This window comes from Coenobita brevimanus, chromosome 57 (assembly GCF_032717465.1).
Source record: "Coenobita brevimanus isolate Jiangsu-jjx chromosome 57, ASM3271746v2, whole genome shotgun sequence".
Taxonomy (NCBI): domain Eukaryota; kingdom Metazoa; phylum Arthropoda; class Malacostraca; order Decapoda; family Coenobitidae; genus Coenobita; species Coenobita brevimanus.
Genome location: NC_137010.1, coordinates 24,841,055 through 24,857,858, shown reverse-complemented (window position 1 = coordinate 24,857,858; position 16,804 = coordinate 24,841,055). Strand labels below are relative to the sequence as shown.

The window sequence follows — 16,804 nt, the reverse complement described above, 5'->3', positions numbered from 1 at the left end:
TGGGAGGTTAAGGTAGCGCAGTGTAGGGCAAAGCAGGAAGGGTTAGGGCAGGGTAGGATAAGGTAGGGTAAAGTAGAAAGGGTCAGGGCACGGTAGGGTAGTGTATTATAGGGAAAGTTGGGGCAGGGTAGGGTAACGTAATGTAAACAAGGTTAGGGCACGGTAGGGCAGGGTAATGTATAGAAGGTTAGGGTAGGATAGGGTAGGATAGGGTAGCGTAAAGTAAGGAAAGTTAGGGCAGTGTAGGATAAAGAAAGGAAAGTTAGGGCAGTGTAGGATAAAGTAAGGAAAGTTAGGGTAGGGTGATGTAAGGTAAAGTAAGGACGGTAAGGGTAAGGTAGGGTAAAATAAGGAAGGTTAGGGTAGGGTAGTGGGATATATGTGTGTGAGACTGTGTACACCCCCGCAGAATGAACAGGGCAGGTGGTGCGTGAAACAAGGCTTCGCGAACCGTGGCTCGACCTTGCCCTCTGACTAACGAAGCTTGAGGCACGAGTCAGGCCGACCCTATGTACCCCATTATGTTCCCCTTAACCCCTTGAGCAAACCCTTCACCACGAGGACCTTTTGTTGCATTACTGTACCATTTGGCGATTTTATATAACTTCTGATCGATGTAGAATAGTGGAGGGGGGGGGGGATAATGAAGGTAAGACAGCTGGAAAAGTATTCCCTAAATTAAGGAAAGTCGACCGCGGGGTTAAGATCAAAAGACATCATCGGATGGAAAGGTTTAGTCCGAGAGATCATCGTAATGAAGGGGTTAATGGGATTTATCTCTAATCCTGTTACTAGGATGGGCCTCCTACATACTAAGCCCGGCAACTTTTACATTTTACTTTATTCTTGCCATCTCCTCACGACTTTCTGCACTCATGGGTGGAATTTACGAACAGGAGAGGTTTAATATAGTACAAATAAACTCCTTCAACACGACAGAACTTTTTAACTTGAATAAAATCGTCTGGTAGCGTCAAGAATGGGCCTATATTAAAAATGACGTCATCCGGATTATAGGGGTTCAGAATAAGTCATCCAGTGGAAATGAAAACAGAATCAACAGGGGTTAAAAGAGAAGTTTCTAATTCCTTCATTACGACACGTCTTCCCTAACCCTAAGTAGAATAAATCGTCTGGAGGGAGAAAGACTAGAATAGATGAGATCATATCATCGCCAAGAAACTAATGGAGAGTGCTTCATACTCCCTCACTACAAAAAGCCTCCTCTCATCAAAATTAATATTTGTAGTGATGGGACGACTAAAAAAATAAAAATAAATATAAAAAACACTTCTGTCATCGTCATAATTTTCCACTCGGTTGTAATGGGAATCAAACTATTCAGTACATCATTTCACTTTTACCATGAAATTATAGAAAACAGACTGAGTCTATTTCTCTCTCTTTCTCTCTCTCTCTCTCTCTCTCTCTCTCTCTCTCTCTCTCTCTCTCTCTCTCTCTCTCTTTACAAGATGAGGAACAACAGTATAGCATAAAAGTTGTCATCGTATTGACAAGCAGCTCCTTCAAATCGATGCTGCATTTTTCCACTTGTTCTTACTATTTACAGATAACTGTATCAGGCTAGGGGAAAATTTCGTGCTAAAAAGGTCTTTGTTAACTACCTCACTACAAAAGATATCACTCAGGTTAAATAAAGTCGTGGGATTCTTGATTACTATACGAAATATGTCATCGTTTACTGTACATCACTTATACTGTATACCCAGGGGGTTTCCTGCAGATAAATGCAATGATTTGTGGTTAGCCTGAACAAGATAAGAGATCCAACGGTGGTGAATATAATATATGTCTATGTATGTACAGGCCCGACTAGTAAATAAACATACTTGCTCGAAACTAAAAGTGTATCCTCACTAGACATATCCTGGTGTATTGATGAGCAGATAACGGACGGGACTCATTCGCTAATGTCAGTGTAGTTTATTATTTGTTTTTTTACTAGCCACATACAAGGCCGCAGTTCATCAAGCCCGGCATAACGAGGGCGACCTTTCAGATCTATTGTTGCTACGCCTGACTGTTATGCAAAGCAGGGCAGACCGCTGGTAATGAACAGGTCACAACGCAATCCCCATTCACCCATTACACACCATGACGTCACTTGCAACCTTTAACCCATTCAGCCCGGAGATTATTTCTCATTTTTTCCCTTACAATTTTCATGCGATTTTCCCGAGCTCAGGAGGGGTTTCTTCCAACTGAAGGGGTTTGATATGTCTTTAAACGCTAAGTGTGAGACGCCTTTCCTAAAATGAATATAATTGTCTGTTGGCAAAAAAAAAGAAAAAAAAGAAAGAAAAAAAAAGAAATCGACGTAAACCGGTTTCAAATGATTCTTAACACCGCTACAGAGACGATTTTAAGTAACACAGGAAGACCTCCATCCTAGTAATGTATTCCCTTCCACTACAGTGATGAGTTTCCCTATTTTAATCTCGCCAGCCATGAGATAGTATTCCACTCAAGAAGAAACTATGCGACCGAAGCCTCTCTACTTTTTTTTTTTTTATTCTTGCTGCCGACGATTTTACGTAACTCAATGGAGACCTTTCGTAATGATGATGAGAACAGAAGCAGACTCCTTCACCTGCTTCGGTACGTGGCAGTAGAAGCTAAATAAAATCGTCTGGAGGTAGGAGGAATGAGGTCAACAAGACGAATTTATTCAGTTCATGGATTTTCTCTCGTAACCTATCTATTTATCTAACTAGCTATCCATCTATCTGTCTGTGAATCTATATACCTACCTATCAGTATACATGTTTATCAATCAATCAATCATTCTATCCATCTATATGTCTTTTTTTTTTAATGTGAGGAAGAAGGAACCAAAGGCAACGAGCCCGCAAAACTGTTCCTTCCAAGAGAAAAACAAAATACAAGAGAGAGCCAAATTCAAGATCCATTCATTTCGAGATGCCTGGACACACTGCGTTTGAAAGACTGGAGATCATAGGAAGCAGGAAATACAGACAGAGGGAGACAGTTCCAGAGTAGACCCGTTGCATAAATGAAGGACTGGGAGTAACGATTAACTCTTGCTTTAGAGAGTAGGACAGAAAAGGGGTGAGAGTTTGCTGCTTGACGGGTGCTACGCGCCCGTCGTAGAGGTGGAGGAATGCATGCAGACAGTTCAGAAGAACAGTGACCATTGAAGTAGCGATAGAAAAGAGATAAAGATGCAACAGTGCGGCGAAGAGACAGAGGTTGAAGGGAGTCAGTAAGAGGGGGAGAGTTAATGAGACGAAAAGCCTTTGACTCTACCCTATTGAGAAGCGTGGCGGATAAAACCCCTGTATACGAGAGTCAACAATTGTGCAGGGGTAAAGAAGGAACGGAGTCGGCTTAGCACACCCAATCTCTTGGACAGATCGATCTGTCTGTGTCTCTGTTGGTCTTGTCAATCAATCAATCAATCCAGCATGCAAGCAAGCAAGCAATCTATCTACATCTATCTTCATATCTATCTACCTATGTATATCTTTAACTCTCTGGCTATCTGTTTCCTGACACAGCATCATGTGAGGGGTGTCCTCAACAAAAGGACCCTCGGGCATCTCTGCATGTACTGAATGACGACCCCTCTTCCCACGACACAAAACCATCCTCCTTTACCTATTCTCGCAACATATCTCTCCACCTCGTTCTCGGCCTCCCTCTCCTTCTACGAGAACAAGGAGGAGGGATAAAGTGCATGAGTATGTAAGGAGGGGGAGGGGGTAGTAGGAAGAACTGTCGCCACTCGCAGTAAGGGTATTAACACTCTGGCTCCTGTGACTCAATTCTCAAATCATCTGTCGCTTGCTGAAATAAAGTACCAATAGCTCTCTCGATCATGCAAGGGGTAATGGCATCAGCGTTATCCCACACAGGCTCCAATGGTCACTCTCAGCTGAATGAAATCGTCTGTCGTTAGTTAGAATGAAATACTTGAGTTGTTCCGACCATGAGGGGATTATTGGCAGCAGTTTCAACACTCTAAGGCTCGTGTACTCACTCCCAGCTGAATAAAATCGTCCGTCGTTTGCTGGAATGAAATAGTACACCTGTTAGTGCTGTATAAGGGTTAATGGTGGCAGCACTCAGGCTCCTGTGGCTCACTAAAGATGAAACAAACCGATTGTCGCTGGCTGGAATAAAGCAGGTTGAATTATGGTAAACTTCAAGGTCGTGGTGTTAAGTAACAGGTGTAACAGAATCTAGATGCTGGAAGAGAGTAGGGATAAACGGTTCATGAAAAAACAAGAGCAAACGAGTATATCTGTCAATCTGTCTGTGTCTATTATCTAATCACTATCATTTACTCATTTGTTTATCAATCACTCGCAACTGTCTATGTGTTTGTCTGTGCAAAAGGTTAATGCAAAATAAGAATGTGCATATTTATTATACATACATGTCTATCTATTTATATATCTCTCTATCTATCTACCTTATTATTCAAGTGTCACCTACTGAAATGTCTGTCTATCATTCAGTCAATAATTATATGTCTATCTGTATAAAGCTATCCATCCATCCAAGTTTTATCAAGCCTATTTATATGTCAGTCCATCTGTCTACCTCCGTCTATGAGCAGAAAATCAGGTATGCGGTCAACGGGAACATATTACCCTTTGTCAGCTAGCCTCTTCATCCAAAGGAGTCGTTTTGCACCTTATTCTTGCTCTGACCAGAAAATTTTATTCAGCTTAAATACCCCATTGGTAATGATGAGGTTAATGAATGTTAAATTAAACCCCTCCAGCTGGGGAAAAAAAAATCTGCCCTATGCTGGATAAAGTCGTCAACAGACAGCAAGAATGAAATTAAAATGATGTCCTGCCAGAAGCAGTTCATCATTTGCTAAACAGTTTCAAACCTGGAATATATATATATATATATATATATATTTTTCCCAGGAGGATGATGCTTATTATAGTTTTCTCCTGCTACCAAGATGTCACTCTACTTCACATACGAATCACCTCTCGTACTGAAGAGGTTACTGAAGCATATACCTAACCTCTCCAGTCCCAGCGGTCTCGTTTCCTAAGTCGAATGAAATCGTTTGGACGCATACGTAGAAACAATAAAAGAAAAAAATAATTCATTGTAGTTAAATGTTTAACCAGTTCAGCTCGAGGATTTTTAAGTTCTGTTACCTGCAGCTGATTTTATGCAATTTTAGGGGAACCTCTCGTTGGCAAAGGATTGGAAATAATCTCCATTCCCTCCTCCAATGAATGTTCTGAACAAAGCTGAACGAAAATCAGGTGGCAACAAAAATATAACGTAAAAGACGCCATCATAGTGAAAAGATTAAATGATGCATTACCCACCAGATGTAAGAGAAAAAGAAACAGACGATATACTATGAAATGTGGTAAAGAGACTCTTAAATGAAAAACTCTGAATCAAAGGATTTTTTAAAATAATCTGATCAAACGATGCACGAACCGCACTCCAAGGGCCACTGAGTGTCTCTCTCTCTCTCATATATATATTTTATATATATATATATATATATATATATATATATATATATATATATATATATATAAACACAAAAACACACACACACACACACACACACACACACATATATATATATATATATATATATATATATATATATATATATATATATAACACACACACACACACACACACACACACACGCACACACGAAAACGCTGTTTTACCTGCACTCCTTATTCCAGAGCTCACATACTGTAATATCTTAACATAATCCACACACCAACACATTTTAGCTATCAGTACACTTCACATGCCTAAATATTCCAATACATTCCAACACGTGCCACACAATTCACTACCATCACTACGCACCTCCACATACACTTCATTCCATTACACCGCATCCCCTCCTATCGCACCCTACTTCACATCTTCCTATCATATTCTCCAAACATCCACATACTCACGATCTTCCACAGCATCATCTTCCACACCTCATCCAATCCTAACACACCCCATATCACACATTTTCACATACACTCAAAACTTCTACTTCTCCGCACTTCACCTGCTCTCATAACACACCCAAGAAGAATCCCACAATGTTTTTCGCAACAGCACTCTAACGCATCTCAGGTCTTCGCACCTATTCAAATACCCCACACACATTCCCTCACACCTTATCATTCACCTTCAAACACGATCTCGCTCCCACTCCAACAACCCACAACACAACCCACAATACGGCTTCCCTTTCCATATCCTCCCAAACCCACCTCCAGCATCCCGCATTTCTTCACACATAATATCACACCTCACATTCCAGTGAAATGGTATGCAGTGAACTGCATACAGTATTTAGTACTATAACAGAAAAGTTAGAACCTTTTTCCAATATACAATAACATTTTTGCTAATACAAAGCCTCACTGGTCAATGTATGATCACTCCTTTTGCTTATATGATTGCTGATGCACTAGCTTACAGTCGTATGTTTGTTCAAAGATGGTCTTTGAACTCATTGCTGTCAGGTTTTGTGTCAGTGATGGAACAGAAGTGTAGAGTTGAAGTTGAAGCAGCAAGTAAAGTGTAGTGAAGTGAAATAACTATCAGTTAAATGAGTTGGAAACTTGATTTGCAGACTCTTGGGTGAATCATGTTATATATAAATAACTCGATATACAGTAAATCGTTATGTAACAGATTTTTTCAGATGCATCCTTGTCATAAAACAAGAATACATAACGGCCATACCACGTTGAGTACACCGCTTCCCGTCTGATCAGCGAAGTTAAGCAACGTTAGGTCTGGTTAGTACTTGGATGGGTGACCGCCTGGGAACACCAGATGCTGTTGGCATCCCTACGTGTCAAGTGGGGTTGGTGGAGGATTAGTGCCCCTCCCTGTAAAACAATTAACTCTAAGCCCTTGGCCACCCCGTTTGGGATACATGGCGTCTGGCAATGAATGAATGAATGAAACATTCCATAACACACTTTTTCTTTCCACACACTACCAAACACACCCACACACTCACATACCCAAATCGCATCCCACGCTCTCTCCAGCAACACACAACCCTCTCAGCTCACCCTAACGCTCCCTTACCTCACAACAGGAGGTGCATCTTACCCCTTGTCAGACAGCGGGGCGACTTATAACCCGGTACGGCCCATTAGACACGGCAATTAACCCGGGATTGGCGTCTTTGCTGCCAAGGCTAACCTCGCTTACGGAAAGGACAGCAGAATGGAATGCACTGTTATCGCGTTTGATTGGCACCGATGATTTGCACGAAGACATAGCACGGTTGATTTGCGTGACTATTTTGTGTGGTTGATTTGCACAGTTCATTCACAAGATTGACTCATTTACACGGTCGCAAAGGTGACTCATTCGCACAAATGATTCACATAAATGAAGCACACTGCTAACTGGCACCCCTGAATGCACAACTCATTCAAAAGGATGATTCGCACCACTGATCGGCACAATGTTTCCCCAACCGATGGACAAGATTCCTTTGTATAATTAATTCGCACGACTGATTCACACTCTTAATTCATATGGATGACTCTCAACAAGTCCAAACAACCAGTTCACATTACATGCGCTGATATGGCTGATCTGACTTGGTTGGCTTGCTCGGTTGATTCGCCGTCAATTGGCTTGAGCTAAATGGGTGATACGCTCGGGTAATTCGCTCGCCCGATTCGCTTACTGTTGCCTCCGCTCATACGCTTAACCTTGCGTCAGAGGCCTCGCCAATATTCGCCTCTGTGTGAGAGAGTGGGTAGGGGAAGCAATGGATTGGGGAGAGGTTGGCGTTGGCGGAGGGGCTGTAGGAGAGAGGAGGAGGGGTGGGTGGAGAGGATGTAAGGGGAAAGGGGAGAGGGTAGGGTTGACGGATGAGTTGTAGGGGATGGGTAGAGGGTATGTAGGAGGTGGGATGAATGGAGGGGAGGTAAGGGTGTTGGGGTTGGATAGGAGAAGGTATCAACATTCTGCAAATTTCAACCATGCAGAATCAAGGCCATTTCTATTCATTCTCTCTCTTCCTGTCCCTGACCTATAGTGTGTCTCGGTCTGCCTGTCTGACCATCTGTCTGTCTGTCTCCTTTAATGCTCAGACTTTGGGAGGTTTTCTTGCAGTGAGTAAAACTGCCTAGCGTTATCCAGGAAAAAAAAAATAAAATAAAAACTCGTCAGTCTAGGCTTATATATTAATCAATTTTCTTTACCCTTAGACCATGCGACGTTTCCAAGTGGCGAATAAAATCATGTGTAGTTAGCCTGATCAAAATACATAATTCATAGATCAACAACATATGAGGGTTTTATGACTGGCATGCAGTAATCGGCTATTCACCTTGTCTCTATATCCTTACAACGCAAAGTCAACCAGTGTTCCAGGTTCTATATGTATTGTTGTAAAGAAGTTAGATTTACAAAAGTCTCCCCCAGTCTATCTTTCCTTCTGCTCACGACCTCCAGTTTCTCTAGTGTTGTGGTTCCGGGCATCGCAGTTGGATCAAATCTTGCCTTTGGCTACTTAATATTTATCTTTGGTTAGTATTTTGTATGCAGAGTTACTGCTTTGTGTCTGAATTAAACACACACACACACACACACACACACACACACACACACACACACACACACACACACACACACACACACATACACACCTCTTTCCAATACAGCCCCAAAATCCAATGCACCTCTTTAATTATTACACCCTGGCCCATCCAGCAACACACACACACACACAAACACACACACACACACACACACACACACACACACACACACACACACACACACACACAATTCTCCCTAATAACATCCAAAATCATCCCTAAGCTGATGAATACAATCCAGTCTTCGCCATCCCACCACTCTCTCATATCCCTTCCCACACACTCCATTCTCTATTCTCACACGTCCTCTGGCACACTGACGCACATACCCACCTACGCCACAATACACACAGCAATACACTCCCTAGCACGCCCTAGTACTATCAGACTTCGTCTCACAGTAATCATGTTACCGATCCCTCGCACGTGGACATAGAACATCCTCATTGACAGAAACAATCACACAAATGTAAGACAATTGCACATTCACACTGCCTCTCTCTCTCTCTCTCTCTCTCTCTCTCTCTCTCTCTCTCTCTCTCTCACACACACACACACACACACACACTCCTACCCAACACACTGCCTAATGAACCCTTGCCTTACAGCAGGCGGTGCGTGCTATACTCGTGTCAGAGAGCAGTGCGACTTACAACCCGGTACCGGTATGACCTTTGAGCCACGTCAGAAGCTAATATTACCTACCATGTTCATTGTGCTTTCAGGATGTTAACAAGCCTCGTTCTTCGTCTGCATGCCAGCATGAATTTAATACTTATTTCCTTTTTCTTCTGTACGTCCGAAGAATGTTACCATCAGTAATACATGTTTCTCTGCACACAAAAAAAGTAAAAATAATAATTAAGTAAATAAAAAATCTTAATGATCTTCCTATGTCGTGCCAACAAGTAACTACAAAAAATAACTAATGCTTCCTTGTGCATGAATTAATAAGTTAATACGAAAAACTATCATTTCGCCTTGCATAACAACCTTATGCAACGGTAACTATTAGTATCTAAATAATCTTGAATCTGTCTGTCTATATCTTTATTCATGTATCTAATGCCTGATGCCGCATTTATAATGGTTGGCTTCAACAAAAGGCTCACCAGACATTTATATCCCTACTCAGTAACGATCCCTCCTCCCACGACACACTTCTACTTAACTTGTTCTTCCTGTTCTCTTTCCAGCTATTCTACTCCTGTACATTCACTTGGTCAGTTTCTTTCTTTCATTTTTCATTGCTTCACATATTCCCTCTTCCTTTTGCTTCCATTCATACACTCTTGTTTGTAGTCTCTCTCTCTCTCTCTCTCTCCCCTACACCTTGTTCTTGTTCTTCCCTTCCCCCTCCAACTTCCAGCTACCCCATTACACTTTAATCGCTAGTTTCTCAATTTCCATTCACCTTACACAGCCGATCCCCTTAAATTTTTTTTGGAAATCTATTAATAACAACACACGTATATATATCATGATCCAGTTATACCCAAGCGTATACGTGAAATTTCTGAGAATTATGTAACTTCTAGCTGCCACAAAATACATTAGTAGAGAAGACATAAATTACATTCACAGCAATATAATGTTTGTTAGGCAGACGGGGTGGGGGAGGTAGGGGGGTAAAGTGAAGGAATACGTGAGGGTGGAGTGATATGAGGTAGTGGGAATGGGAGGTGATGGCGTGGAGTGGTGGTGGTGGTGACTGTGTGTACTTCAAGGGTGTATGGACAAAGTGTAGTATGTAGAACATGGAGTAAAGATAAGTGGTGATATCAGAGGCCACTGTTAGATACATAAACATGGCTGATATAGAAGAAAGACAGACAAACACTGAAACAAATGTAGGCATATATACATAATTTTCAAACTTAAACACACACACACACACACACACACACACACACACACACACACACACACACCAACGGTGCATGCATAAATTTCAATTAAATTACGTATGCGTCACTGGGTACCTAACTTTAATCAATGATACATGTTTACCTGCTTAGTTACTTCCATTAGGCCCAATGTCGCTAACGAAGGTAACAGAATAACTGCACATGGCTTAGTCGTAATGTAATTAGTTAACTCCCGAATAATGCCTTTTCACGCTATTGCTTCGCGGAATAAACCTTTCAGCTCGTTTTCTAATATTTCTAAACACTGTATTATTATTAATATTATTATTATTATTATTTTATTATTACACGTGGATTCTATTATAAGTGCTTGGCAAACCTTTGATTACGTATACAAATCAACAAAAAAAGTGAAAATTACGATTACGATTCCAAGATCTATGAACATGAACAAATACGGTTGCTGCCATCATGACATGCAGTGTTGTTATTTGTAGAGAAGAACTTAATAATCATTCTGAAAAATACAGCAAAAAACGGCAATCAAAATAAACATATAAATGAGAATATTTGTAAATATACGAGCAAAAATATGAAAAAAAAAAAATAATAATAATTTCTGCAATTACACCACTGCACTTCATAATATGCGTTTTGGAAATGTTTTGCTTTTGTGCATTGTTCAGACGATTTTCACTGAACAAGCCGCACACAGAATAGCAGAACTGCATATCGTGTTGTCCATAATCCTTGTTATTGGTGCTTATCATGCTCAGCGCCGTACCCTGCATACCAGATGAATGCCTACACAGTTTTATTGACAAATATTTATTGTTTAACGAAAAGTCGCAGGCAAAACTTTCATTACTTCATTTCAGTGTTCCATTTTCAAATACACTATATATATATATATATATATATATATATATATATATATATATATATATATATATATATATATATATACGCACATATAGATAGACAGATAGATAGATAAATAAATATAGATAGATATAGATAAATATATAAATAGATAGACAGACATATATTGCATATGTATGTACCCGTATATAATACAAGTTACAATCTAAATTTCTCAGCCACATGAATATGGCCTTTTCAGCTGCTTTTTAAAAGCTTATATCAACGTATAATGTGTGGTCAATCAATATTACCATATTATGAAAAACACTCTGTAACCATTTCATGTATAATGTCTCCCGAGAAAATATTTAATCATTAACCTCATGCCTGTATGGAATCGATTCCTGTGATTCTGATTCCGATCGCTGATTCTGGTTACACATTATTATTATTATTATTATTATTATTATTATTTAATATTATTATTATTATTATTATTATTATTATCATTACTGTAGTAACATCGAGAATTATAATAATAATAATTATAACTAGGTATACATGTCGTATATAACAGATTCAGGCCAAAAGTTTATCACTTTTACATCACTCTAATACCATTACACCAATCACTGCACTAACATTTACCAAATATTCAGTATTTTATTGGGAAGTTAGTTTGTCTTGTGAATTAACACTTAGCTAACCTTTTATATATTTAACACAATGAACTAAATTTTATCTACCATTGATACAGACGACCAAAACTGTGGTTGACTGAAAACAGTGTTCTAATAATGTTATTATTTATATACTGACTTTATTGATAATTTTTAAATGGCAGCACTGGTATTATTTTCATATTACTATTTTTCAAAAAGTGATCAATATACTGTATATTACAAAAGTGATATTAACAGTTACCGAAAATAATAATTCTTTAAAAAGTGCTAAAATAAATTGCAACAATATTTCTGATGTACCACCGACATTAAATGCACAGGCTTTACTAAAAGAACATTTAACTATGTAACATGAAAATGCTTTTAAAAATGCTAAAAATTTCCAATTTAATGGTGACATTTGTAAGGAATATAATATTTCAGTTAAATGAAACATTAACAGGTTCAAAAAAGTTATGTTAATGTATCCAATGGGATTTTAATACACAAAAAATAATATCAATGTAAACAATATACATGTTAACATTCTCAAGTGATATTAACATATTTCTCATTCTCTCCTCCCATCACCCTCCCTCCCCTGACATCTGGTTCCCACACCTGTTCACACCTATCACACTCACCCTGTACCTCCATGGATCCTCATACATTCCCACACCTGCTTCACACCTGCCCCACATATTCCCATACCTATTCCTCATCTGTCCCATACATCCCCATACCTATTCCACACCTGCTTCACACAATCCGACACCTACTCCACACCTGCTTCACCTAATCTCACACCTACTTCACACCTGCCATACACATGCCTATACCTGTCCCATACATTCCAACACCTACGCCATACATTCCTACACCTGCATCACACCTGCCCAACACATTCCCATACCTACTCCACACCTGCTTCACATAAACTCACACCTACTTTACATCTCCCCCACACACTCCCATACCCCTCCATACCTGCACCATACATTCCCAAACCTACTTTACGCCTGCTCCACACATTCCCACATCGATTCCATACATTCCCATGCCTGTTCTACACGTATCCCACACATTCTCACACTGATTGCATACCTGCCCCATACATTCCTACACCTACCTCACACTTGCTCCACAACCTCCGTACACCAACCCACACATCCCACAATTTCATACACCTCTCCCCACACCTTCCTACATCTACTCCACACCTGTTCCACACATGTCAGATTCCCAACCGACCGTCAGATATCTACGAGTGAGCAGAGGGTGTCGAGAACTGAGGCCACTCTGTTGAATGGGTCCTCCAGGTCATCATCGCACAAGTGAGTGGGGTGAGTGGGATGGAGAGGTGTTAAGAGGCAGAGGGGGGGAGAGGGGAAATGGAGTGGATGAAAAGGTGAAAGAGAACGACTGTGTGACAAGCGGGTGGGAGTGACAGAGAGGGAAAATATAAGAGTGGGAGTGGGGTGCGTGGGACAGACAGTTGTTGAGGGAGAGAGGTGTGGGAGCGAGAGGGAAAGGAAAAGGAAAAACAGAGAAAGTGAGACGGAGACCTGGTGTGAAATGAGGTGAGAGATTGGTTAAAAGCGAGAGAATGAAGGGCGCGTGTAGATGGGCTGAGTGGGAGTGAGAAAGTGAGACGGAGTGAGCAGGAGAGTGAGTGAAGGAGTAGGGTGAGAAATGAAGGGAAGACGGTGTGAAAGTCAAATGGAATGAGAGTGAGGCAATGCGCGAAAGAAGGGCAAGAATGAGAGGATGTTAAAAGAAGGAGGTGAATGAAGAATGGGAGAGACGAAGTAGAAGAAAAAAAAAAGGGCTGAAATAAGAATGAGGTGATAAAGTAAATGAAAGAGATGTAGCGTGTAGACAATGACAGACTGAGAGAGAGAGAGAGAGAGAGAGAGAGAGAGAGAGAGAGAGAGAGAGAGAGAGAGAGAGAGAGAGAGAGAGAGAGACAGACAGACAGACAGAGAGACAGAGAGACAGACATGAGTAAGAATAAAGTGTGAGAGAGTGAGAGCGAGAGGATGTAACAGGGAGAGGTGAATGATTGAAAGTGAGACCGAGAATGGTGAGTGAAGTGAAGGGCAGTGAAAGTGAGCGGGTGTGGGAAAGAGAGGTGGCTGAGAATTATACAGTATACTGAGAGGGATTGGGTAGGGGGTAAAGCTAGACGAGAGGGATTAACTGAGTGTGAACCGGGTGAACTGAGAAAGGAAGAGAGGAACGTCAGTAGGTGGGGGGTGAGATTGGGGTCAATGGGAGCGAGAAAAACAGGTGTGTGTGTGTGTGTGTGTGTGTGTGTGTGTGTGTGTGTGTGTGTGTGTGTGTGTGAGAGAGAGAGAGAGAGAGAGAGAGAGAGAGAGAGAGAGAACCACCAAATATCAAAAATCAAGAATCCCAAGATCCCCCAGAAAAATGTAACCTCCCCCCGCTGAACCCCTCCAATGAGGTGGCCTATTTTAACGATTACTCATCCTATTACCTGACGATTTCATTCAACTGTAGGTGTAAATTTTTTTCGAACTGGTGTGGTTGGTTAGCCTGCATTATCAGTCAATACTAAAGATAATTCCTAAGTTGAATAAAACCGTCTACAGGTACCACAAAACATAAAAGAAAAATAGATCGTCCCGTCCCGGATTGAGAAACATAAACGATCTAACCTGACCTCTTTCTCTTTTTCCAGGTCAGGTCACGGAAGCCTGACCTCCAGCGGGCCTGAGCACCACCACCTGCACAGCCTGCTCCGCCATCACAACTACCACAAGCACAACCACAACCACCATAACTACCACAACAACCACCACGAGGTGCATGTGTGTGTGCCTCTCAGATCACACACCCACCTCCACCCCTCCACGTACAGGTGTGCAGGGGATACCAGGATGTAGGTGGGTGTATGTGGGGTGCAGATGGGTAAAAAATAGGTGTAAATTATTGTTGATAAGTAGGAAAAGAATGTAAGTGAGTTTAGATGGCTGTGAAGGATGTGGGTAGGTGGACCTGGGTGGACTGTAGGTTCAATGTGGGAGAAATTAGTGTACAGTACAGTAGATGTGATATTAGAATGTTAAGTCTGTGTAGTTAAGAGGGTTCATGTGGGTAGGGGAAAAAATATATGTGGTCGGAACACCGTGATGTAGGTGCGTATAGGTAGAAGAAAGAATTGTGTACGTGGGGTTAGGTAGCAATAAAGGCGTACAGGTGAAACAAGAGGAAAATGATTTGCCTCAGGTGGTTTAGATGAGAGAAAGGTTAAAAGGCACTGACGAAGGTGGTTGTAAGAGGGTGTAAATTGAAAACAAAGGACTGGAAACTAAATACCTGTATAAAAAGGGTGTAATATGATATGCATGGAGGTGGGTCGTAGGTGGGTGGTAAATAGCATGTGGAAAAAGGGATGAGTGCTGAATGGTAAGAAGAGAGTGTGGCGTATATGGGCGTTTCACAGTTGTAAGGTAGTGTAAATGGGGAAATAAATGGGTGATATACATGTACAGACATTAATTTAGACACAGAAGTGCTCAACTTTAGTACACACACACACACACACACACACACACACACACACACACACACACACACCGGGTCCAATTCAGTACACATGACTTTCTTAGTAGCCGTAGGACATAGGAAGAAGGGAGAGGGGAAGGAAGGAAGGAAGGAAGGGAGGAAAGAAAGAAGAATGGAAGGAAGGCAGGAAATGAGGTACAAAATGAAGTAGGGGGGAAAAAGAATGTAAGAAGGTGGGAAGAAGAAAAGTGGAAGGAAGGGAGGAATGAAATAAGGGATACAGAAAGCACACCATGACGCTAAGGAAGGGCGAAAAGGAAGGAAGGAAGGAAGGAAGGAAGGAAGGAAGGAAGGGCAGAGGTAAGAACGAGGGAAAAAAATGCATATCAGAGATAATGGAAAGAGGGAGAGAAATCGAGAGAGTATAGAGGGAGAAAAATTGACAGCGAAGAAAAAAAAAAATAGATAGGATTGGTGGCTTGAGTGGGCTGGGAAAGAGAGGGAGAGAAGGAAGGTGGAAAGGGAGAAAGGAATAAACAATGAGAAGGGTAAGGGTGAATTATGACAGAGGATAGAAAGGGTGGAGGAAGACGAGACAAAGTTAGAGATAGGAGAAGGGAGAGGGAGAGAGAAAAAGGGGAGGGGGAATGTGTGTGTGTGTGTGTGTGTGTGTGTGTGTGTGTGTGTGTGTGTGTGTGTGTGTGTGTGTGTGTGTGTGTGTGTGTGTGTGTGTGTGTGTGTGAGAGAGAGAGAGAGAGAGAGAGAGAGAGAGAGAGAGAAACATGGAAAGTGAAAAAAAGAAATAAGGAGGTGAGATGAGGAAACGTGGCAGTGGGACGGAAGAATTAAAAGTGATAAAAATGACAAGAGAAGAAAAATGAATAAATGAAAGCAGAAGTGAACAATGGATGAATAAAAACAGTGATGGAACTAAACAATGTGGAAATGACAGAAATAAAAACTGAAAAACGGAAGTTAGAAAAAATAATACATGTTAAAAAGACCTGAAAGGAAAATGAAAAACGATAATTCAAATGAAAGTAAACCAAAAATCATATCGTGATAAAACAAACTGAAAAGCAAACAAAAACCAGTGAATACATTGGTGCAAAAAATGTACTGAAAATTAAAACTTGTATTAAGAATATTAAATAAGTATAATATAAATGGTTTGCAGTCATCTGTGCATACTAGTAACATCAATTTCTGGGCGTGAAACCGATGTGCACGAACATTTACAAATTTGGGAGAATTTTGT

General features: G+C 40.9%; 1 protein-coding gene and 1 non-coding gene across 2 annotated transcripts in view; both read left to right on the top strand.

Moving 5' to 3' along the window:
* The window catches only part of LOC145401939 (substance-P receptor-like), a 99,371-nt gene extending 84,616 nt beyond the window's left edge, over positions 1-14,755 (top strand). Inside the window, exons 8-9 of the mRNA XM_080274046.1 lie at positions 13,257-13,352; positions 14,725-14,755. Of these exons, the coding sequence (XP_080130172.1) occupies positions 13,257-13,352; positions 14,725-14,755 (127 nt within the window). The remainder of the gene's footprint in view (positions 1-13,256; positions 13,353-14,724) is intronic.
* LOC145402390 (5S ribosomal RNA) lies at positions 6,725-6,843 on the top strand. Its single transcript, XR_013897747.1, has one exon. It is a non-coding gene; the product is annotated as a 5S ribosomal RNA (ribosomal RNA).
* Positions 14,756-16,804: the final 2,049 nt, after the last annotated feature.